The following is a 26132-nucleotide window of genomic DNA, read 5'->3' as shown; positions in this document are numbered from 1 at the left end:
ATATATATATGATGCACATTCAAAAGGTAATACACACAAAAACTGAACTGTATCAACAGTGGGTTTTTATGTATTCATATTTATTTATAACATTCAACATTTTACTTACAGATACTTTCTCTAGAAATTAACTTTTCACTGCACATCAATTGACAGAACAACACTTCAGATTCCAAAAAGAGAAACAGAACAAACAAATGAGGAGAAGATATCCCACTTAACCATGACCTCATGCACCAATTCACTACCAAATAAAAAAAAAAGTATGGCAGTTCAACTGGTTGTAAGTACATTTGTGCAAATACAGACTCATTTCATTAAAACAAGTAACAGGACTATGTAAAAAACAGTAATGACATTATAAACCCAGGAATAGCACAGACTTAAAATGTCTGCACATGCCTGTTGTTTTCTAATGGGACATTATAGAAAAGAAAATATCCATTTTCGCGGTCATTCAACATGCAACTGATCCAACTGAGCAGAGCTCAAGACAGTTATAGTGTCTCTCTTTTCCATAGTTGTTTATGGATGTCTGCATTTTCCTGTTCGGACCATATGTGAGCAACACTCAGCAGTTCCGCTGTCCAAAGGTACAGCAGAAGCTTCAGATTGACCAATGCTCTTATGTGAATTGTTGCTCAAGGCTACGGCGAGGGAGGTGTCTTCAGAGAATTACAGGATCCTCCTTGGCTACTACCTGTGGTCCCCTGGTACTGCAAAAAAAAAAAAAAAAAAAAAAAAAAGAGTAAGCGTTGATGTGCAAAAAACCCTTCGCTCTCAGAAGTTATCAGAACAATCATAAAATAAAACTAGCAACAATTTAAAAAAATGATTCAAACCTTTCATCTCGATACCTCCAAACAAATGTACTTACCACCTACAGAGTTGTGAATTGAGCAGTAAAACAAACAGTGAATGTCTGCCATTTCATTTTAGATGTTTTTTCAAGTGAGTTTATTTATGTATTCACTGAAGTTTATTGGAACAGACTGCAATAATGTGACTGTTCAGTTTGCCAAATGCAAGCAAAAGGATAAAGGCTTTTGCTGATAAAGTGGTTTAGTTTGTATACAAATGCATAAACAGAGCTGCATTTGAAACCTCGCGGCATGTTAGGACGACAGCGTTTTGCTGTTTTGTGAGTTGCGTGAGGATAAAGGGCCTGTGAAGATACGGTGTTTCTTAATCTAAAGGATGCGTCTTTGGTAGGATGGGTACGTTAGATGATGAGAAAAAAAATATTGCTTCCATTTGGAACCCACAAAATAGAACAGTCTAGCAGGTGTGTGCAGGTGTGCATCATTCTCCTTTTTCTTCTTTGTTTCAATGGAGAATTGCAACCTGATGGGGCATTATCACTACACGCTGTTGTGCTATCCTTATATATCTCCCATATATATAAATGGACGTAGTCACTGAGTCTAAAAAGTGAAGCGGCAGTGTCTGAAAATGCAATACGTACCACTGATGGCAGCAAGGGGCTACCGCCAAAAAACTCTTGCTTCAATAGACTCCCATTATAAAGCATCATGGTCTATCATTAAATACAAATTCAATAAAGTAATTTTTGTCAACAGCTGAATCCACTCCTTCTGATGGCCCTCGGGAAATAATTCAAAATGTATTACATGTTAAGCCTCAAAGTAAAGGCACGTTTGGGGGCGGGACATGTCTGGGATACAGTCAGGTTTCCTCTATACATGGGCATGCATGGTGTCTTCGGGCTTTCAGTCAGCTCCACCCCAGCTGGTCAAAATATGGTAACCTCTGGCATCCTTGACAATTCTCTGAACCAAGGATTCTGGTCATGGTAGAATAACAAAGGATACTCGACATTGGAAGTCCTTTGTGGAATTCGATGACGTAGCCTCCTAGAAATGCAGTTTTCCAAGGACACCTCTTTGAGACTTTGAAACTTTGACTGAAATGATTTGGGAGGAATAACTGTTTTCCTTTGGTTCCAGTGAATATGTCAAAGTATTACATACACTGTTAGCCTGGAAAGAAACATGGCAAATTCAATTTCCAGTTTTCTCTGACACTCACTGTTTCTTTGCTCATGAATCTCGCAAATACACACAATACAGCCATTCTTTTTGGCTGAGTGCACAGGTCAGAGATACCATCCTCTAACTTCTCAGTGTGACTTCTTATTCTGCAGTCAGAATATCAGTTCCATAGATTGTCAAGTTCTCTGACTCACCTACTTTCTGTTTTCTGCAATCCCCAGTAAATCTTTTTTTTTTTTCAAAGTTAGATATCGGGGTTATTGTTCATTTTATTTGCCACATATTAAGAATGTGACCTGCCCACAGACCTGAATAGCTTTCTTCTGGAACCATATGTACCCCAACTGTCAAAGACAAGGTGTCTCCAGCAACCTGTCATACTAGTAACTTATGAAGATAACTGCAACCTTAAAAGTGTCTTTTTTTTGTGTCAGACATTTACTGTAGGAAATGTACATTGCCATGATAACTTTGACAGAAGATTCAATCTGGTCCAGAGCAGACTGTTTCAGCCATAAAACCCAGATATGCACTTAAACATCAGAAAATAAAATAACATCATCCATCTTGGATTTTTTTGGAGATAACCACTTTCTCTACACTGAAGATTATTAAATCAGATACATGTGTCTGAACTTCCCAGGCCTCTTTTCAGTTTATATTATTTCTGTTTTTCTTCACTTTTGACTTCTTTAGCTTACAATCATATTTCCATTACCACTGACCAATATTTTTTTCACAGCCTCATTGTAACAACACTACTGTATCACTGAATACTAATAAGCTCCCTGTGCGTTAATAATTGGACAGTAATAAGCCAATCTCTTGCTAACTTATAGTACAGTTTGTCTTCCAGTAGTCCCCTCAAACCTCAACACAACACTGTTATTGGACTTTTTTGTTATAAATCTAACAGTTTCAGGAACTGGTTTATCTTACTTTAATATTTCCTTTTTTTACACTATAGTACATACTGTTGAATATTGTACGTTGTATTGAAATGCCTTTATTGTCTCCCCTTATTATAGCTGCCCTACAGTTTATCTATCACAAAGTTAAGTAAAACTTTATCTTATCCAATATCTTTTTTTGAAAATGTACAGTACATTTTCTATGTCCTGGCTGTTCCAACAAACCCCACCAATGAAGGTGAAAAAAATAATCACAATAAAATAAGAATTGTATAGCAGCTGACTGCAATGGTTCGTTACATCGGATCTTTAAGGGTCTCAGGGTTGTCATAGTTGGATTTTGGGAGTAGCAAGATGATCAACTACCAAATATTCCACTGTCATTTAGATTGAACCTATTTCTGCCCGAGGACTGGAGCTGACAAGTGTCAACTTTTATAACAGTTTGCCGTATGTTTGACAGTAGTCATTGCAAATTTCAGCCAGCAGAAACAAAATATGTTCATGTTAAAAACCTGGGGCCTCATTTATAATACATTGTGGAGGATCCACACTAAAACTGTACGTGCGCAAAAAAATATTCCGATTTATAAAACCGTGCACGCAATGTTCCTTTTGTAAATCGCAATCTATGTGGAAATGTACACACGTAGATTAGCCTCATATCCTGATTTCAACATGCTGGCATTTAAGCATAAACGGTCAGTGCAAAGATTATAAAGATTGATTAGCCATGTGGGTCAGAGGTTCTTCGGTGAATCATATCAACAATGGAGAGGGAAACCCAGAAATGAAATATTTCCAACACAGAAATTGAGCTGCTTGTGGACAAGGTGGTTGATATGAAGCTCATCATTTTGTGGTGGTCACAGCTGTGGGATCAAAAACAAAAACAAAATACTGAGTGGCAACATTTTGCCTGCAGTGATAGAAGTCCCACTGCGATGTCGCCATTATGCTGCGCTCTGCGCCTGAGAGCACAGTGGAAGAACTTTTACACACAACTGCATTAAATTATGTGCACAATGAGAAAATATTTAAAACTGACGCTCTGTTCTGCAGTTCTTTAGCCTGATGTTAATTGATGTTATCTTGGATTTTTACAAAGAATGATGATAAACAGTTTGCAACGTTAACGCGGTGAAAAGGAACGCGTTGGTGAGACATGATATAATGAGCGGGATTAAATGTGAGATTTAGATTTGCTTCTACCATTTACAATTAAAAGTTGCTCATGGAATAATTAGGTGAAGAGCAAAAATTACCCTACTGGTTAAACTGTTAATGATGCAGTGGACCCATGCACAAATAAGATGTGATATGAAGTGAAATTAAATTAAGTGTGAGAGGCTTCATTATACGTATCAAGATGCCTTTCACATTTACAATCTGGCTTGAATTTGCCTACTTACCATCTGTGTTGCCAATTTTCCCCGTTTCCAAAATGTGCGTACGGATGGGTACGGATGTTTGCTTACAGCTGCGCACATTTTCCCTTCAAGTTTGTTTTTATAAATCCAGACTTTTCCTTGTGGAGCGGCGTACGCCTCTTTCAGGCCCCGTTTTGTGTATATGCAATCGTTATAAATGAGGCCCCTGAAACACAAGTGAACCCCATCACAGTAAATTCACCTCACCTCAACGAGAGGATGCCAATGGGCGACAGGTTTTCGTGGATATGTGAGCATTTCACTCCAGTGGTCTCGACCGAGGCTGTCTGCATCATTGCCAACTCGACACACACCAATGACCTCGTTGTGGCCTACACTATAGGCGCAGGAGGGAGAGATAGAAAAAAAAAATGTGATCACGACCTACACGGCATTCCAAAAATAACGGTGCATGACATATTGAATGTGAAAAAAACAAACTGAAGCTGTCCATCTTACAGAAACAAGGAGTTTACAAAATAATTGCAATGTTCTTTGAATATATGCAATCCTTCTTGTCCCGGAGGAAGTAAGAATTAAAAATGACTCATGCAAAGAAAGAGGTCCATAATACAATATAGCTTATATAAATTTCCTAACCGGTCGTAGTCCATCACTGCAATCAAAAGGCTGATTTGCTCTATATTCTCTGGAGGGACATCAAAGACTATGGCCTCATTATAGACTGGATTCAAAGTGTTCCTCTTTGTCGATGTCTTTCTCTTCTTCAGTCTGCGACCATCACACATGAGTGAAACCTTCACATATGGATCTAGGAGAATGAGATACAAGGGAAGGGTAAGAATTCCTTTACATTCAGGAAACAGGTGGGACTGTGCAGTTATGGAGAATATCAGATTTTAATCACCAGATGCACCAGTGATATCCATGGCCTTGAGATTGCGTGCCTTTATCATGGTGATGGTCAATCTGCCCGCAGTAGGCAAGTAACAGAGTGAAAACATCAGGTCCCCAAGGTCCACATTATCCTAAAGAACAACACAAACACATTCACTATAACATAAGCTTCATGGTACAGTATTACTCATTTTTATCATGTTATATTGATTAAAGCAACTCGACAGTCACTAATTTGTAGTACCGCTGCTTTTTATTACTGCACACTAGCCAAATGTAAAAAAGTCATAATCCGACATTTATTTACACAGTTGGAATGTATTTTCATAATTATTTTTTTTAAGTATGTTTTTATTAAATCAAGGAACACTCTCTTCTTTCACATTGCTCAAATAAAAGCCTCCCATATTTCACCCGACATGTGCTCAGCTGCAGCTCACTTATCGCTTGCGCTTAAAATAACCCCACCGAAGAAGTGAGAACCAGAAAAGCACACAAACGTGTGCGGTGAAGATATCAACTCCTACAGTAGACTCTCTTGCTGATCTACTGCTATGTTGGGGAGATTGTGTTGGTATTTTAAATCAGGTGTCATCTGCTGTTAACTCAGTCTAATAATTTGTAAAGGGAAGCTCAGTCAGTTTAATTAGTGTGAAAACATAAAACCTGAAAATTAAAGTCCAATGGTGTTGCATTGAGTTTTCACAGCTGCTCCCTTAATTGTGATTGCGATAATAATTATAAATTTCGAAACTATATTAGTTTTTGTGAAGGGCCTTTGTAACACACATTTAGCAATTTGGTCTGCTTGAGTTTTACAGTATAACCAATTGATTTTTAGCTAAATTAAAGTGAATACTATGTGCTGGCTTTGAAAGATTGCTTAGCTAGTACACCTGTAAAAAGGGAGGAGGGGACAGAAATGTAATTTCTTTCCCCTCATTAAGTGAGACAGATCTATAGGCTATCTGCTAGCAGGAGAGAACATAGTTGATAGCATTTCATTTTTGCAGCAAGTCTTGAGGAAGTGTTTCACACAAGATTCACATACTCTGTGAGATGGCACTTATTTTGATTAGCAATCTGTCAGAGAATGACTGCGTATGTGTGAGTGTGAAAAGAGAAGGTGAGGGACAGAGAGAAAAACAACATTTTAAGAATTACCCTCCTTAGTTCTAAGATGCCTTGTATCTTAAAATGGGTCTTTAGTTTGAATCACGATCCACTATTCAACAAGGCCACAGTAAAAGGCTGTTTTAATTTGCATGATGGATTAACTGACAACCTCTCCAGAAAATGCATTCTGTATCCCAGAAAGATCCTGTGGGCTTTGCATGCTTCATGGTCCATCCTCTTTGTGCACACTCGATAAACCAGTGGGAAGAGAGACATTAGCGCTGTGTTTCATGTGCTTCACAATTTCTCTTGGGCACACAAACAGCATGTACCGCCTGCAGGTTCAACGTCACACCCAGTTTATGACAATCAGAATTGATCTTGACATTTCAAAGTTGAGGCACACTGGGCCTCATTCACTAATATGTGCGTAGAAATGTTGTTACGCTCACAAAGTGAGTGCGCACGCAGAATCACCGAGGGATTCATGACACGTGCGTACCGGCCAATTTTCTTCTCACAGCCGTGCTTATGTTAGTGAATCAGAATCATTCTAAATTGACAGGCGAGTGTCCGTGCTCTGCAATTAGCATTCTGCCACGCCCCCGTTTCTCCACATAAGGAGACGTTTGTGTGCAGCTTCATGAAGAAAGCGGTGAAGTGAAGAGAAGTTGACAGAGATGGCACCAAACATTTTAAAGAAAAATTCCACAACAGCAGAAACTATGGTAACTATGGTTTAAAAAAAAAAAAAAAAAAAAAAAAAAAAAAAATGACGCATAAGCCGCCGTTACTGAGGCTGCTGTGTCCCCTGTGCGCACTGTGGCACAGGTTAACCCGAAGAACGCAGTAGCGCAGCGAGTATTTATCATTGAGAGATAAAGCAGATAGCCCTGGAAAATGTCGTTGACTCGTCTGTGTAACGAAGCGTTGCGGAGATAATGGAAGTTGAAGTTGCGTCGTCATTACACTGCATGACGGGCTCCGTCCATCTCGTACTCTAAAGAAACAGCAGAACTCACCCTTTCTGATGATACCTGTCGTTCCTCTGTATGACAAAGTGTTTTCAGATAGTCCAGTTTTGAAATCACTGCGGACCTCTGTACTGTCTTCAGCATAGAGCTGAAATTACATCCCACTTTGTATGAAAATATATTTTAATAACAACATATTTATGGGCCTACACTATTACTTAGGAAGAAAGAAAACATTGATGAATTCCAGATTTGTGCATCAAATATTCATACGCACGGTTTAAGCATAGATTTGTGCATATGCACTGTTAGTGTATGAGGCCCACTGTTCTTATCCAGCAGCCAACAACCTCAAAATGATGAATAAAACCAAAAACAAGCTTATTTTAAGAGTTATTTTAAAGCTTTCAACAAATCCTCCACCTCATACAAACATCACGACCCACGTGAGAGTTTCTTAAATTAGCCCCCCGGGGTAGGTCGAGGCACAAAAAACACTTGGTTAGGGTTGAACCGTGATGTGAATTTAAATTATACTTCTTTAAAATTATGCAACCTTCTTCGTCACGGCAACAGTAAAAGCAGAAAAATAACAGACGCTCTTTCATTAACGTACAATATGCTTCTATTGTGGGGCTAATCAAGCCAAATCTGTGAATTAAACCAACAATATGGTTGGTCCAATATTAGACACAGTGGCAATCAGGACTTAATGACAGTCCTGTAATTTCTACTAAGCGAAGTCTGTGACTGCATAATGAATATGACAAGTGAGCTCTACTGCAGTGGTTACAAAACATCCCACAGGGCTTCTGGTGCACAGATATAATCAGTTCATCTGTGAGGACAGACAGTAAGTCTGGGGCATGTGTGCAGATGTCTGAGAAAAATAGCATTTCAGCAGGCGTAAGAGTCTTTGTGTTCTGTATGTGTGTGTGCATGTTTGTGTGCATGAGTAGAGAAGTGTGAGATTGGAGCATACAAGATTCTGTGAATCACTGGTTCCCATCAACCACCTGCCACATACCATTCTGTTCCAACAAGTTCAAACGGATTAACAATCAATAATAATGGGCACAACTGTCAGCACTGACCAACACAACAACCATATCTTGAGAATTTACCCAAAAATATCAATATTTTTGTCAATATTTCCCCTGAAGTCTCTATCTGGCCCACTCAAGCTGTTGTTTTGTTTTTTTAGCATCTCCTGCTTGCCCACTATCTGTTCATTTCAATTTATTTATTGAGCCAATTTAATCCCAAAAGTAGTTATCTTGAGGTAAATAAAGAAGAATTCTGCCCTAATGATCACATTTGTAAAAGACTCAAAATTATAGATCAATTCTTTGCCACTGTCATTATTAGAAACAAGGTTAGGTTAATACATTTTTTTGCATTGCAAAGATATTGCCTTAAATGTTCAAGATAAGAGCAAATGTCAGTGTGCATCTGTTTCACACTGCCTTTCCTTTTTGGCAAACTCTCCTGGCATGACCATTCTTACTGCAGAAACTGCGTATGTACATTTAAACCTATCTGTGAAAGTATAACTATGTAAAACTATGACTAGTATGAATTGATGAATCCTCACAAGACAGGGATCAGCAAACATCAATCAAACTGCAAACTGCTGCTAATTAAACCTAAATAAAAGGGAAGTTTTTAACCTTTTTTCCACATATTTTCATGAATTTTCAGAGCTGTCTAAGAAGTCTTTATTTGTCTTGCTATGAGCACCTCTACCATTTCACACACTGTATTAAGGCTATCTGTGTGTGAGTGACAGAGAGAGCGAAAGAAATGGAGAAAGTAAGAGACAGAAAAGCAGAAAGATTCTGGCTGTTAGTATTTTTAGAGGCCATGAGTACGAAGCTGTTAATGGTCTGTGGCACACTGTATCTGAGACTTTGTGAATTAAACCAGTTGGTATCAATTGCAAAAAGTTACAAAATAGACAGACAAATCGTAGCACCAAAAACATCACAAAAACAGATGTCTAAATTTCAATAAGACGAAACAGAACAGAAGATCAATCAGGGAGAAAGAACTGGTTGCTATTCCTTTACCAAGGACAGTAGTTTGTATGGACAAATGCAGCACCCATAATGACGGGAAATAAATAAAGGGACAAATGCATGCCAGCTGTACGGCACACCGAACATCATAAAACACCATTCATCATAGTGTTGAAAGGTTAATGATCAAAATGGCATCATTTTAACTGATGGATCCCACTGTGTCTAAGCTTTTCCATCAACTAGCCAAACCCTTTGAAAACTCACAGATAAAGTGAATACTGTTGATCATGTCATGATAATGGCACATGTCAAGGTCTGGGATATCTTAGATGGTAAGTGAACAGCTGTCTCCTGTAGTCAACATGCTGGATTCAATAGAAAAAGGGCAGGTGAAAAGCTCTACGTGACTGACAAGGGCCACACGGCAGACTGAATAACAACCGAACATTATAATCATTATGAAGGTATATGGGCTATTGTATTGTACTTAATGCTTCACTTGTCAGTTAATGGTTAAAGTCTTGGCAGGTTGGAGGTGTTTTGGTTGATCGCAACGGACTAGCTACATATTAGGCAGGGGTAGTCTTTTTATTTTGGCTCATAGCTATTTATTGGCATTTACTGCTCACTCTAATCCCTACTTACTTTTGCAAACTGTGAAACCCCAGTTGCGGCAATACATTTGTATGATTATGGAAAATCTTAGTGAAAAGTTTTTGTGTAAGTTCATGAACTCTTAAGACTGAATGGTCTTCAAAAAAACAAAATAATGGCCAGATTTAAGGTATGTAGTCTAGTACCATAATGTAACTCAAATGTTGTCTTTTCTAAGCTTGTCCTTGATTTTATTTTGTATATATATATATATATATGCCTGCATTATGTGTAAAGCATGACTATCTGGTAGGTGTACAAATATAGGTCTAATAAAAATGATTACAATGACTTAAAATGAATTAAGCAGTTTCTCTAAAGGGCAGCATGAATATGAATATATGAACAAATATGTAAATCAAAAGATGCAACTCTCTTATGTCAGAGACTAAAGCAGAAAAACATGTTTACAAGTTTTGACCGTTACATTTTTCTTTTCTGTGCTAAAGTCCATACATCACAATACTATGGTGTCTATATTTAGCCTGGACTGACAGGTAGATCAGTTAGGTGCACAAATTGGGGTAACTAAGTGGTGCAGACATTTGCGAATGCTGTGAGGAGCAGAGCTGCAGGACACAAAGCTTGGACACCAACTGAGGCTGAGGATGCTTTGCTTATTAACTTTGCTGCTCTCAACACTGTAGAACTGAATTCATGTTTTGCTAAAGAGTGACCGATAGTTGTTATTGCAGTTCAGCAATAGTCAAAGTATTGTTAGCAGTGTTGTCATGTTTCAACCAAAATTTCAGCAATTACTTCTACCAGCAAAATGTCATCACAGCCAGTCTAACCAAGGATGGGAGCCATGAAAATGCAACCGATGTAGTTTTAATACACAGTTCTTCTTTAAACAGCTGTGCCTCATCGATCTTGGTTTATTGAGACCCTCTGGATAAAATGAATTGTCTGCACCAGTCAATGGCCTGGAGTCTCATTAATGCAACAAACGCATGCCATGAGGATTGAAATCAATACCATGTTACATCTAGTTAAGCTCACACACTGAGATGCCTGTCAATGAACGCATCACTGGAGGCATATAAACTTAAATATCTGAAGATATTTCATATTACACAATATACTTGTCAGAAGTCTAACAGCTGGTCAGGGAATTACTGAAAGGGAACAATAAAAACATGATAAAGAGCTCTGACCACTGGGGACAATGAGAGCAAGATGACCAGTAAAGCAGACTAACAAAAGTCACAGTCTCTCTCTCTGTCTCTCTCTCACTGCCTCTGTCTCTCTGTTTGTCTGTCTCTCTCTCTCTCTCTCTCTCTCTCTCTCTCTCTCTCTCTCTGTCTCTCTCTCCCCTCTGTCTCTCTCCCTCTGTATCTCTGTCTCTCAGGGCTCTGTCTCTCTCTCTCTCTCTCTCTCTCTCTCTCTCTCTCTCTCTGTCTGTCTCTCTCTCTTTGTCTGTCTGTCTGTCTCTCTCTCTCTCTCTCTGTCTCTCTCTGTCTGTCCTCTCTCTGTCTCTCTCTCCCCTCTGTCTCTCTCCCTCTGTATCTCTGTCTCTCAGGGCTCTGTCTCTCTCTCTCTCTCTCTCTCTCTCTCTCTCTCTCTCTCTCTCTCTCTCTCGGCTGTCTCTCTCTGTCTCTCTCTCTTTGTCTGTCTGTCTGTCTGTCTCTCTCTCTCTCTCTGTCGCTCTGTCTGTCTCTCTCTCTGTCTATCTCTCTCTCCGTCTCTCTCGCTGTCTGTCTCTGTCTCCATCTTTCTCTCTGTCTCTCTGTATCTATCTATCTATCTATCTATCTATCTGTGTCTCTTTCTGTCTCTGTCTTTCTCTCTGTCTCTCTCTCTCTGTCTATCTGTCTCTCTGTCTCTCTGTATCTATCTATCTATCTATCTGTGTCTCTTTCTGTCTCTGTCTTTCTCTCTGTCTCTCTCTCTCTGTCTATCTGTCTCTCTGTCTCTCTGTATCTATCTCTCTGTGTCTCTTTCTGTCTCTGTCTTTCTCTCTGTCTCTCTCTCTGTCTATCTGTCTCTCTGTGTCTCTCTCTCTCTCCGTCTCTCTCTGTCGCTCTGTCTGTCTCTGTCTCTGTCTATCTCTCTCTGTGTCTCTCTTTCTCTGTCTGTCTCTCTCTCTCTGTCTCTCTGTCTGTATCTCTCTCCACCTCTCTCTCTGTCACTCTGTCTGTCTCTCTCTCTGTCTCTTTGTCTGTCTCTCTCTCTCTCTCTCTCATACACACACACACTTACACACATAAAACATATTTGTGCTTACATACATAACACTCAAAATTGGTCCTCACATATGGTAAATATCTGTCCAAACACACCCAGACTGTCAATAATGTAACAGGAAAAGGGGCCTTTAATCCTGTTGACCTTAAGCAACTCTCACAGCATTTAATTGACTTATGTTAAGAGGCTGGTTCCAGCAGTGCACACTGAATTTAGATAAGTAGTGCCAGGTGCAGTAAATGTGTTTACTAATAAAAGGCCTCTGTCCTTCACCTGTGTCTTCTGTTTGTAACACCTTCTGCAGCAATAACTGTCATCAAGGGAAGGAATTATTTTCAACAGCTATCTTAAAGCAGCATCTTACTCTGCATGGTTATTCTTTTTTTTCTTTTTTTTTCATTTCTACAACTCCCACAATGTTTCTTAGCTATTGGCCCCTTTTCAAAAAAAACATTGCAAATTGTTCTGCAAAGCATTTAAAAGCAGCAAAGTAAATGCAGACAAGTTATTATATATCAGTAGAGATGTCTGAGACATATTGTGCAATGGCTAGCCAGTAAAATATTTAATGGTGATCACTATGTCTGGTATTGATCAGGTACTTTCCTGCTACAAGACTCCATCTCAACAGCAGAAATAGGCACAGAAAAGTAATCAAGAGAAAACCTCTTTTTCAAAGTTAGACCTTTTCACCTTTCCTTCAAACTAATAATTTCTTTCATTTTGTAAGCGCTGACAGGTAAGTGTGTTGAAAAAACAGTCCTTTTTATTTTATACTTTGTACTGTCAATGTGAGACACTTAGTGCTGAAATGAAAGGATACAAATGTAACTCTGAATATTGTTGCAACAATTCTGTTACACATGAAATGCCTCTCGTCTTTTGTGGTAAAATTTTTTTTTATATATAATTTAAAATTAAAGTTAAATATAACGTGGCATATCGAAGTGAACATGACATCATTTAGAAGGGAAAACAGAAGTGCTAGCTCACCGTGGAGACATACTGGATGTCCCGGCAGAGTTTTGTCTCCCTGGGGAAATCTGCCAGATCTAGGAAGTTGTCCACCACCACTTGACCGATAATGTCGTGGCGCGAAAAGCGGTCGAAGTCATAGACACTGAAGTGCAGCTTACGTGTGGGAAGCTCAGAGTATGCCACAGGAAACAGGAAGACCTCATCAAACACAGGGTTCAGTGTCTTGCGATGCACCTTGGTCTGGTGCTTGGTCATACGATCAGGCAGCAGGTAAATCTTAACATAGGGGTCAGAGGTACCAGAGAAATCCTTGGCTGGGAGGTCCTCAGCTTTGTGGAGCTTAACTATTAATTGTTCCAGGTCGCAGTCAAATTTAAGGATGAAGAGAAGGCGCCCGCAGCCCCCACCTCTCCGACTGCCTTCATCCCCCTCAAGGGAGCGCTGTTTGTAGAGCTCAGGTTTGAGGCGGCCCAGGCCGAAGCCCATCCCAGTGAGGGAGTCCTGCCTTTGGAACTGGGCCACATTGAAGTCTGGGTTAGAGAGGTTCATGTGTCTACGAATGGACCCTTGTCTGTCGACAGAGGAAATCAACAAGCATAACTGTACAACATTAACACGATGAAGAAAAGGCATGCAGAAACATCAGCTGCATATTTCAGGAGTTACAGTACATACATAATGGACGATTCTGCATCATTTATGTCTAGTGTCAACATTGCTTGCCACTGCAGGAACTAGTGTTCCCTGTAAATAGCTAGGCAGAAAGTAAGAGTGTGGAGTTTAGGGTGAATGTTTTAGTCGCCTAACCTGTACTGTTTTCTAACTTTCACCAAGATTTTAGGTTACAACACCCGAATCATACATTAACCATAATTTAATTGCCATTATCACAATATTTCCCTTCCTTCAAACATACCATATTTGTCATGTGCAGATATAGAACCCAACAATCTTAAACATGTTGGCAAGGGACAAATTCAATTGAATTGCCCAATAATATCATTCTTGTCTTGCAGTAGTGTTGACAGACACGTCATCTAGCTATCAACTAAATTAAGGAAACTTTACGTAGCAAACAAACCAGATGTGCAGACCTTGTTTGATCAATTTGAAATCAATATTTAGTGCAGGTAATGAAAACACAAACTGTGGGCCTACCGAAATACGTTTCAAATGGAGTTGATATATAGTTGTGCTGTGGCTGTTTTCTTGCTACTTTTGTCTTGCAGAAAATGGAGATAAGCAAGCCATAATGTAAACTATCGGCTTAACCACTTGTTTAGAGTATCCTTACTGTGGCCATGCACTCTAACTTTACATTCAATCATTGTAAAAAAATAATACTAATGGTGAGAGTAAACGAAAATTCAAACAAACTGCTGAAACAGAGAGCTAGAGTCAGGGCAGGCTGCCTGGATGCTACAATGGCTCACTATTGCCTCTTAATGTACAAAGTGTTATTAAAAGATGGAACTTAATTCTTACATATTCCACATTATGGAAAAAATGTAATAGTTCTGATTGAGGCTAAGAAATCAACAAATAGTTTAACTCACCCAATTTCAGACATTGAGTTACCAGAGGGTGGGGCTTCAGTTGTCTGTCTCTGCATACGAGGGTTAGTGTGAACCCCATTTTCCCGGGTTTTACTCTGGGCATCCAGTGGTATGTCTGGAGACGTGTGGCTGATTTTCATAGCTGCCTCTGGCGTGGCCATGACCACGGGTGGGGGTGATACAGGTGTCACAGGGACCTCCACTGACACAACCGATGCCACAGGAGTGGGCTCTCTGGCCATGGAACAGTGTGATGACTCACGGCGGACGTGCATTGGGGGGTCCACAGCTGTGTAAACTGGCTGTCTGGGTGCAAGCTGTGAGGGCAGAGGGCTCATGGTGGGGTTGAGGTGGACATGGGCCTCCTTGGTGGTGGGGGAGAGCCCACCCTCCCTCCATGGTATCCAGCAGAGCTTCCAAGAGACAAAGAGGGAGACCCCAAATAGGGCCAAGCCACAGGCAGTCACTACCAGTGACAACAGACTCACCGATATATCTGAGAAGGAGACAGAGAGAAGGGAAGTTAGGCTCTGATACGGAATTCAGGTTGCTTTTTGCATTGTTGCAAAGCTACACTTTTGCCCTTTACAGTCAACATCATTAGCAACTTTTCTATATTAAGAAATGTCATAACTTAATAAATATTGCATCATAGTGTTATTACAATCACATTAATGAGTGTCATGTTAGGCATTGTTTTTTCATTCACCTGAGTTGTGACCTGGAGGTTGTTTTGGATTTTGTAATTGTATTTTTTAATGAATTCTTATATAGAATCCTCATTAAGATGAATTAAGATTATTTGCATTTATTTAATCATCCATTGAAGCCTCATGTCTGATCCTCCCGTGGAGTGTGCCCCATCTTGTAATTTCCATTTCTTTGCTGATAACAGAGGAGGAATGGTGTATTCATATTGTATCATATTGTAACACTGTCAAGGAATTGAGCTGTTATTTTATAGGAAACAACTTAAAAAAAAAATCCTCAGTTTCAAATTGCTAAGCCTCTTTTTATTGAGTCCAACAGTATATTCAAACTTGAGTTAAGCAAGTAAAACTTGAATTAGGTAGGTTAAGTATGGGAAACTTGAGTTATTTAAGTAACGTTAACTTGAGTTACCTAGTAACGTAAACTTTAGTTAAGTAAGATAAACCTGGTTACATAAGTAAGGTAAACTTTAATTAAATGAGAACGCAAAACGTTAGTGAAGCAAGCAAGGTAAACTTGAGTGAAGTACGATAAACTTGAGTTATATGAGCAGGTAAAACTTCAGTTAAGTAAGTCAAATTTGTGTTTAGTACATTGTATAAGTAAGACTTGAGTCAGGTAAACTTGAGTTATGTAACTAAGGTAAACTTGAATTAAGTAAGTAAAATGTGTCTTATGAAAGTAAGGACAATTTTAGTTAAGTAAGTTGACTTGAGGGGCTTTTTTGAAAATCAAAATCAAAATTCCTCCAAAGAGTTTTGTTAAACTAACCAACAAAGTCCGCTACTGGCAGTTCAACCAGACATATACATTGAATATTCCTGCAGTGCATTTGTTTACACCAGCACAAGGTATGCAAGTCACCATGGAGAAGGAGATGAGGTGTGAACCAACAGAGGAATGAAGTGCTTTCTGAACCGTCTGAGCTCTCAAGAAGTGGGTGACTTTTCACAAAAGCATTCTTTCTAAAAAGATATATCACAGAAACTGCAGTGCTGCACTCCAGGCCATGACTCAATGCAAGAAGTGCATGAATTTTTTTTTAACCTTTTTACAACTAAAAGGAATTCATATATCCCTGGCAAAAGAAATACTTGGTCACATTATTATTAACATACTATATTTGTCTTGTGCTAAAATTTGCTTTACTCCCTCTGTGTTGTGGGATAACTTCAAAATAGATTTTTCCTTGAAACACTTTTTCTGTTCTCGTGACAAGTAATAACCCTTCTCTTTGCCTCAAACTGGGCTTGCCCACCTGATGAAGAGTATGTTACTTGTGTTTGAGGTTTATTAGATGTAGCCCCTTATCATAGCTTCTACGAATAAACAAACAACTGAGATTAAAGAGATCCAAATTGACTCATTTAGGATTTCGGAGGAGGCACGCTGTGTAAAAAGTATTGAAAATGCTAATCACAAACAGAGGAACATTTAGAAATATATTGTATTCAACAATGTTTTACAGCTGGGGCCTCTGAGACCCCAAAGAAGTAATGTGTCAATTTCTGCAGCAGACTTGTGAGTTCAAAATCATGTTTGTGAGTAATAACAGTGATTCTCATGTGATTAACACAATTAAAGTGTCAATTGTATTTTTGGAGTAGGTAAATCTAAATAATAAATGATATACTGGAATACCTTGTGTATTACAGTTAAAGTGTACTTTCCTATTTTACTTATATTGATTAATGTCACAAATTAATGACAAGCAGTGTGTTTTGTTGTGAAAAGGATATATCTAAGATGTTCAATATCTATCTTAGTAACTATTTTGTGTTGTGATCCTTCATTTAGAGTTAAATGTACTTCAGCACTTCAGCACAGTCTTTTCACGAACTACTCATATCAGCTAATTAACATCATCAGTAGAAGTTAGGTTAGTATGGATCACATAATAACATGGATGGAGTACATTTCTGAGACTAAATAATTATTGTGTGCGCGTAATAATGTAATTATCAAAGGCACCCCCCTTGCCAACACCCATCCATATAATCTGTCAGCCACTACGCTTCCCCACTCACGTTGCTTCTGGTTTTTAGCTGACGACCACTGTACAACTGGCTGATCCTAAACTGACTGAATATGTAGGTTGCTTCAGGTCCCCAGCCAGCTGCTGTTGTAGACACTCCTACTCAAGCTGCCAGCCACCAATCATTCACTCCATTTACCAGATTTCTACATGGGTTTCCAGCAGTCTTTTCTCAGTACCCCAGCCACCAATTCAATCCCAACTGGAGACACCTCTGGTTACCTGTCTGTCCTCCACTGCACCGGTTTACAGCAGTTCCTCCATTTGTTGCCTCAGCCATTCGCCTGTTCTGTCTCTTGACCACCAGGTAAATGCTGTGGTCTCGAGTCTTTTGCTTGTCCAGTCCTGCAATTCTCAAGCCTCCGGGCCACCCTTCTGTTCTCTGTCCAGAACCTGTAAACCCCCTGCCCTGCTTTGTAGGTTTGCATATGCTTTCTGCATCTAGGTTGTCTTCCTGGGCATCTCTGCCCATCTGTCCTACCCTCTGTTTGTCAGAGGCAGCTTTTTTTCTACTTCAGTGCCTCGGCTGCCCACCTAAACTTTTCTGCCTCGTCGATCTCCAGTGCTCAGGTCACTTTCCTGACTTCTCCTGTCTTAGCCCCTCACCCTAAAGTCTTCTGCCTCATCATTTTCCATTCCCAAATCTGTCAGCCTGAGTTGTCATGCTTCACCACTGTTAAGTATTGAGGCCACCCACATGAGCTTTCCAGCTCAGGCAATCTGCAGCTTCTAGGGCACCCATCTTTTTTTCTATCCCAGAGCTTTGATCCCAGCCACCAGACTCCTAAATCCACCTGCTAACCTTTTCCCTATTGTCTCTGTTTTGTGCACTGCAAGTCTCTGCATGTCAGTTTTTCTGCGACACAGCTGATGAACTTCCATCCTGCTGCTACATTTACTTTCATATATTGCATTTAAATATCTTCAACTCTTGAGGTAAATCTACTTACTGAAATGCCCAAGCTCTTGCACAGTGTTATTTTAATAGTATCAGTCTGCTGTATCCGCCTGACCATGTCTATTTTTGGCTATGCCTCGCTCTGTGCGAGGGCAGTGATACAGAGCCATTCCCAGTGTATGTGCTGACTATGCAACAGGCTATTAGGTACCCAGAGTAATAAAGCAAAGGAATTGTGTGTCCTCCATGTATGTACAGACAATGCTAATGAAGATCTGTAAGAATAAAAGAACCTCAACAAAGGTAATTAGCGTATAATCTGTGTACATGCTTTAATCATTGCAATGAGTAAAATGATCCCATTTCAACTTTTAGAAACAGTGCTAATTGTTTCTCCTCAGTAACTACCCTTTCATTGGTGAGCACTATTTGTCATTCTGCAAGCCAAAAAAAATTCCAGGATATCAAATGAAACGCATGCTGGTATGATATTAACAGAACAGTAATATCATAATGAGCATCACATCAAGACGTTCCTCTCATAATTATCAGAAAAGAGAATCTGCATGGATAATAACAATCAGATGCTTTTTTGTGAGCTGACAAGCTTTCCATGTATCTTTTCAGTGACTCCCCGACTTTATGAGGAGCTTGTGCAATTAAGCAAAGCAATCAGTGGCTTGAAAAGATAGCAATGTTTTGTAATTGGACTGTTATCATTACTGGTAGTATTGCACGTGTGAGAATCAATTTGTAACACAGAGATGGTGCATGTGATAAGTTGTAGGCTTTGAAAACAGATTGATAGCTAAATTCGGCTTTTATTATATCTTCATGTGTTAAGGAGCCATTGTTATGTCCTTATGAAGGCATGATGAATTTGTTAGGAATAAACAATTCCCTAAAGTCATCACAGTTAATCCTCTCATTATTGTTTATTTTCAAATAGTTGAACACTATATCATTAAAAGGTCCTTGCTGTCAAGATACGCTGCTGTTTTTTTTGCAATTTTTTTTTTAACTGAAATCATTTTATATTAAGAATCATGCTATTTACTATTTAAAAACATTTTTAAATATTCCATCTGCTTCAACTTACAGAGCTCGGTGTGATTTCAGTGCTGTTTCTGTTTTGAGTGTTTCATCATATTGATATGACAGATTTCTCACCAAGAGAAGAACACATGTTTTTTGAAGAGTAACTCAAATCACAGAACATCTTACGCAACCAGAAAGCATCTTGAACTGAATCATGCCTGGCAAGTGCTACTATTCATCTGATGTAAATCTGACACTCTCTAAAAAATGCTGTAAAACTTTGTTAGTTTTAACATTTTGTTCGGTCATTAAAAAACTAAGTGAGACAATATATTGCACCACCATAAAAACTGTTTCACTCTCAACAAATCTGAAAATACTTGGCAAAAATAGTTTTGTGTTTTTCACTAAGTTGTGAAGCACCTATTCTCCAAATCCACCATCACTGCCTAATACAGGACTGGCTCCGTGTGTGGGCGCTGTCATAAGACCTCGCACAGGAACTCAGACCAACTGTCCTCTCTGTGCAGTGAGATTCTGTGAATACCAGAGTATGTGTGATTTGGGAGAATAATGTGGAGAAATTGAGGGACTTGCCATCTGAGGACAATGATCCCACAGTCAGTTTAGCAGGCTGCCTGTGTGCTGCCTGTGGAGAGGAATCTATAGACATCTGGACAGATTCAGAGACTGCATCACAACAAAGAGTCAGGACCAATTTTAGAGCACAGGACCTTCAAAGGTGCAATAATGTAGGAGGCAAGCAAGTGCTGAAAAAGCAATATATGAGACTTCTACCTCTGACATGTTGTTATCTTCCTCTCTGAGTAAAAACTGTATTGCTTAATTTTACAATATTTAGTTTATAGTTAATATCCAGACAGAGGAGACAAGTGTGTTATGTGAGTGATCTGACTGGTTGTTCCCAGGGCCCTGACTACTGCTCGTTATTATCTTCATAGAAAGTTGGTTACATGCATTTGATGGTCTTTGTTAAATTGTTTTAAATAGCTAACTATTTAAAACAGCAGCAGTTTGAGGACTTATTGTTGTGCACATTCTAAGTCTTAGAGGAATATTCTACATTTTTGGAAATGTGCATATTTGCTTTCTTGCTGATCTCATTTCTGAAAATGGTATCAGTCTTCTCATCTAACTCTCAGTAAGACACCTAATAAACAAATTTCTCAAAATGTCTCACTATTCCTTTAAAAAAAAAATATACAAGTGTACTTTGATTCTCTTTTGTTTACGGACAAGATATATTTCTATCATAAATAACTTACCAGAATGGGTAGTTTACAAGTCAATATCATGTGCAGCAGGTTTGTGCAGAACACATAAATGTAAGCTTTACCCTTAAAAAAAAAAATCACTGAATCCCACCTAGTCCCCCTGAACTCTGGGCCAAAAGATGATGTGCCCTCTCTCTTTTATCTAATTCCATTTCAATTCAAAACACTTTATTTGTCCCAGAGGGCCATTTCACAGTTTCCATTGTCATCCTGTTATGGATGCTGCCATCATGCTGGGTAATACATTCAAGCTGAACTGAAATGAAACCTTATATGCAAAAAATCCTAATGGCTAACCCCTCTGCCCACCCCCTCAATCCCACTTCTGAAACTGTCAGTACAATAGAAAAGATGAGACTGGATGGGCCAATATGAAGGATGAGGGAGAGTGCAGAGATGAGACATTGGGGAATAGCAGAAATAAGGAGGAAAAGGTTGTAGGAAAGGGATGAAGAGGGTGAGAGCGAGGGGAATGGAGTGGTAATTAAGGAAAGGCTTTTAGAATAATCATTAATAATAATGGAATGGAAGCAGAATGAATGGAGTAGGTGTGTGGAGGACTGCAGGAATGCTTCTTCATATTAGGCTATCTCCTTCGCTTTTTTCTGTTCTCTGTACACACACACACACACACACACACACACACACACACACACACACACACACACACACACACACACACACACACACACACACACACACAAACTCATTTTGGATACATATGCCATCCAGGTGAAGATGGTAAGCCTCCAGGTTGGAAATGATGAAACGTGACTCTGTGCCCATATCAATTCTTCATACATGACTCAATTTTCCGCTTTGGTTTTGCAAAAAAAAAAATATATATTCACGTTGCCTATGTAGCGAATACGAGGAATTGAATCTGAGGTGAACTTTTAAAGAAGTAGAATGCACAAAGTGTGCCACGATAGTAACTGCTCGAGTGCAGATACAGGCGCAACTCATCCAAGGTAGAGATTAAATCCAGTTTTATCTGATGATTGTCATTCTGTCACTACACGATGTCACGGCCAGCATCTGTGCACACGTGTCAGGAATGAAGTGGACAAATAGCTCAACATAATTTTTTTTACAAGTTATAGTTGGTGATATAATTATTGTGAGAGGAGAATGGTGCAGATCTGACAAGCTTGGGCCACCTGCTGTATTTTAGACGCAGGATGTTCAATGAAAGAAGTCACATGCGCGTTCACTTCAGTTCTATTCAATGCAACCCTTGAATCAAGCGTGCAAATAATGCCTCACCTGAATCTGTGTAGCGTGGCCTGGCGAGGTCTCGGAAATAGTAGATAAAATCCAGACAGTTTTCGTTCTGCACTTCCCCCTTGGAACAAAGATCTGACAGGAGTTCAAGTGCCTTTTGACAAATCTCGTCATCTCTGTCTCCAGGCATTTCCCACCAGCATCCTTATAAATGGAGGGTCTCTTCGGCACCAGCACACCACTCCGCCCGCCTGACAGTCACCTATTCCACGCTACTCAGCACGGCTTCTGTAGTCAACCACTCACCCAGCGGCACGCCTTCCCACACACGATGGAGTCGACAGGGGCTCTGTTTTAGAAAGGGCGAAAACACACTCAAACAAATCTTTTCCACGTTGAGTAAAACGACTTTTTTTTTTTTTTATGTAGCATTCAGTCACACGGTCCTCTCACTCTGCTGCTCTGCTTAAAAGCCACCGGTTGAATCCACGCACCGCCTCTGCGGCGTCGTACGCTGTCCAACGTGCTGAAGTGTGCGTGGATTCTCGCTATAATTAATCTTTGCGCCAGTGGTTCGCCGTGGTCCCTTGTCTTTACGCCTTCAAGTAATAACGATCCCGGTGAAAGTTGAGCAGCACTTTACAGTAGGGAGAAATAGCTGCTTTTGCGAGCACCACTACCTGTAGCAACCTCCTATTACTGCTCTCCTCCGTCGAGCCTCGTGTGGTTTTACGTGCCTGCACATGGCCAATCAGAGGATGACATGTTTTTTTTTTTTTCGCTGAAAAAGTGAAATCACTTTACCCTTTGAGATACCACAGGCGAAATATCACCGAAAAGCCATTCACATAAGGTCTCCTGTATAAATTGGTATTAATCCTGTCACAGATGAGAGAAGTTATTTTTTTTCTCCAGTATTCTCTTCGTTTCACGGCCCTGCCAAGACAACCGCAGCAGTGACAGCCGTGATTTGTTTTACCATAGGCTAAACTGATTAGAAATTGGGAGCACGCTCCTGCTCTCAGAGAGAGGGTGTTTATTTATCTTCCTGTCTTTATTTTCTATTATTTCTAATCGTTTCTGGGGTGCTTAGAGCATAATTATAATCATCAATCCTATAAGTTCCTCAGGGTACAATCAATGTTAATATTTGGATTAGTGTATTGTTGTGCATTTACCCATCAGTATATAGCCATAGCCTTTCTAAAGGCTCAGTCAATTTCACCTTCATTGAGTTCATTTCAGTGATTGAAAAGCCCACTAATTTATATAATAGAGTCAGTGTGATTTTAAGGTGCACACCACTACTCTTCAGGAGAAAAACTAATAGCATGGATGTGTGTATGGCACCATGAGTGAAGCTAGGCAGTTTGTGACAGGGGCCATACAAAGACATATGCTGTAGGCTAATCAGTGTAACGATCACTGAGAAACAGTCTCTTGCATGATGTGAAATGATCTCTTCATGTAATTGGGGTGTACTGTATGAAAATCTGTAATGAGGATACTAGAGGAAAGAGAGTTCAAAGAGGATGCCGAGTGTGTCGCTAGGGTAAAAAATATAATGTAAATACTTGTATTTATATTTTAGAGCTTAAAGATCTCCCACATGCTAGTACTTGTAATTTCAAAAGGGACAAACAGAAAAAGAGATATTAAGAGAACAGAACAAAGGGGTGAAAAAAAATTACAGATAAATGGGCTTGCTGTGTTGGTGAGTTACATACTTGTTCCACCATGAACAAAGAGCTCAGCAGTCATCTCCCATCAAAGTTAAACACAACTTCGAATGAGTTGTGCATTCTTTCTAGTGCACTGCTGTCTTACAAATGCTGTATTGTGCTCTTTCATTTTTTTCCCCTGATGAAGGTTTTTTTGTGGTGTTTGTGTTGTGTTGTGTTGTGTCACTCTTTGAATTGTGGGTCTAAGGACAGAGGGTGTTGTACGCTGTACTGATTGAAAAGACTCATGAGGTGAATTTGTAATTTCTGATATTGACTATATTAGTAAAACTGACTTGACTTGACTTGACTCCCCTACTTTGTAATGAGAACCTTTAGCAAGCATCCTAAAGACTTTATCTCTGCCCACTAAAACATGTGAATGTTGTTAGGATGCTGTTTATGTGAATTTGTTCTTTGAACAGGAGCTAGGAGGATGTTTTGTAATTAGAAAGATAAGTAGCTGATGGTGGTTATGCTGGCAGTAACGTGTGGTTATTGAGCATGTGTGTTTTCCATGCAAAAAAAAAAGGTTCACATCAGTAAGTCAGCTTTTTTTGTGTCCATGGCAACTGTAAAAGACAGCAGGCACTCTTCACTCATTACTTCTCTTCAAGTCTCATTCCGTTAGCCTCTCTGCTCCACATCATCCATTAATGCTTTATTTTCTACTTCCGTCCTCCCCATTTCATTTTCCATTTGTCTTTTTACTGTCTTATTTCATCGTAAGCTACTTTCTATCTCCTACCTCTCTGTTTCTCTGGGTTTTTTGGTTTGTTTTATTTTGCTTTTGTTTTTAAGTAATATGTATGATTCTTGTCAGCTGTTAACATATCAACAATAGTTGGGTAATGTTCAGAGAGTAATAATAGTCCAATGAGAAGGATGACATTTTTAATTATTGACCCTGCAAAGGCTGTCCACCTTATTTAAGTCTGTGCCACCTTCAGTGGCACAACTCATAACTAGCTATGGTTTAGCAAGAAGAAGATGACGACCCAAATGAGATTAGAAAACTAATCTTAAAGTTCCTTTTTGAATTGACATCAGACACTATATGATTGATGGTGCACACATTGAAAGGGTTTATTACAGGGAAGACTCGATAACCAACTGGTTAAGGTTCACACCATGTGCGAGTAAATGCCCTGAGCAGTAAGTCCTAGATCTTTACTGCATGTCGTACACCTGCTCACTTTCATCACATTTTCTCTCTATCTCCACTGTCACAATCAAATACAGGCATACAATGCCCCCTCAAAAAAATGAGAGTTAATTCCAAATCTATTCAACTTCATGATTGGAACCAGCCAACCAACCAGCCATTCAGTCAATCAATCAACACATCCATTCCATTTTGGAGACAGGGCCATGATTTCTCCCATGAAAAAGGAAAGATTAATAAAAGAACCGCTCTTTCTTGGAATGGGAAGCATCTGAGTCCTGGTTTGAATGAGTTATAAGTGGTGAGCCATTACCCAGTAATCAACATTTGCCAGCACACACTTGCAGTGCCACCTGAGTTTCAGATAGAAAGGAAAATAGACTGATTGAGCATCTTCAGCGTATGGATGAAAACCATGTGACGTGATTAAAATCACGAAGAAAATTAGTATGTGGGAAGAAGGGGTCCCAGAACTGAATCCTGCAGAACCCTTTCTGGTCATATGAGTTTCTACCTCTGGCTTTAGACTGTTGAGCAGATTATCTTCTGTCTTAATTGCTACAGCAGAATTCAGCATATTCATTTCAGGAGTTTGGTGCCTTGGTGGTATTGATCTTCTGACCAGGTATGATAACCTGAGCTTGAGCTGTCAAAAATGTTTTCTTTTGGTTTAAAATGCTCAACATAACAAGGATCATCGTATTAAAAAAAAAAAGCTCCATTGTAATCACTACCTTACCAGAGAGTGTGTGAATATAATTATTTTAAGATAAGGTTTCTAAATTAAAACCTTTCTGTATATGAAGAATACTGGATTACAGCAATTCTTGCAGTAATATGACAGTGGTGTTCCTTTTACTTAGACAAATGAGGGAGAACATGAAGCCTTGCTTTGACACATGGATCCATCAGTCATAGACAGGGCAGAACAGCATACTTTAATGTATATGGGACTACAAAAGTGTTCAAGAGATTCATTACGAGTTATTTTCCACATAATCTCACATGTGCTGACCAAGCCTTTCAGTATTCTTTGAATCAAACAAAGTGTGTTTCTTCGAGGAGCTGTGCAGAGAGGAGGAGGATGGGGTGGAATTCTTTCTCATCTCCACTGCTCTTTCTGTCTCCATTCTTCTGTATGGCTAACACAGTGGCCTTGAGGGCTTGAGCAACGGGTCTCAAAAAACAAAAGCACAAAGGCAAAGCCAATTCAAGATATTTTGGTGTGTGTGTCTGCGAGACAGCGAGCGATATCATGCTGTGTATATGAAGAGCGGAATAATGTACTTGTGTGGGGGAGGGGATAAGAAGGAAAATCCGTAAGTTAGAGAAAAAAAAAATACACTCA

At 39.5% G+C, this 26132-nt stretch overlaps 1 protein-coding gene across 2 annotated transcripts; it reads right to left on the bottom strand.

The window, feature by feature from the left end:
* Window positions 1-59: 59 nt before the first annotated feature.
* syt9a (synaptotagmin IXa) lies at window positions 60-22607 on the bottom strand. 2 transcript variants are annotated; one of them, XM_069173696.1, is made up of 7 exons: window positions 21941-22606; window positions 14698-15193; window positions 13157-13712; window positions 5222-5342; window positions 4954-5125; window positions 4561-4690; window positions 60-716 (listed from the first exon to the last, which is right to left on the bottom strand). In XM_069173696.1, exons 1-7 carry the CDS (start codon window positions 22086-22088, stop codon window positions 648-650), a joined length of 1692 nt encoding a protein of 563 aa, XP_069029797.1. In that variant the 5' UTR covers window positions 22089-22606; the 3' UTR covers window positions 60-647. The 2 variants fall into 2 exon arrangements, with proteins under 2 accessions (XP_069029797.1, XP_069029798.1); XM_069173697.1 differs by lacking the exon at window positions 60-716 and having other exon boundaries at window positions 4552-4690; window positions 21941-22607.
* Between the last annotated feature and the right edge of the window lie 3525 nt (window positions 22608-26132).

This window comes from Embiotoca jacksoni, unplaced genomic scaffold (assembly GCF_022577435.1).
Source record: "Embiotoca jacksoni isolate LCO1_2020_lvr unplaced genomic scaffold, fEmbJac1.0.p SCAF_6, whole genome shotgun sequence".
NCBI lineage: Eukaryota > Metazoa > Chordata > Actinopteri > Embiotocidae > Embiotoca > Embiotoca jacksoni.
This window is presented reverse-complemented; position numbering and strand designations above follow the sequence as displayed.

Bases quoted from the DNA above. Each gene is read 5' to 3' on its own strand.
- syt9a (XM_069173696.1), bottom strand. From the start codon at position 22,088: ATGCCTGGAGACAGAGATGACGAGATTTGTCAAAAGGCACTTGAACTC. The intron at 15,194-21,940 runs GTGAGGCATTAT...TCTCCTTCTCAG, and splicing joins GCCACGCTACACAGATTCAG to ATATATCGGTGAGTCTGTTG. The intron at 5,126-5,221 runs GTGATTAAAATC...TCATTCTCCTAG, and splicing joins GGATATCACTGGTGCATCTG to ATCCATATGTGAAGGTTTCA.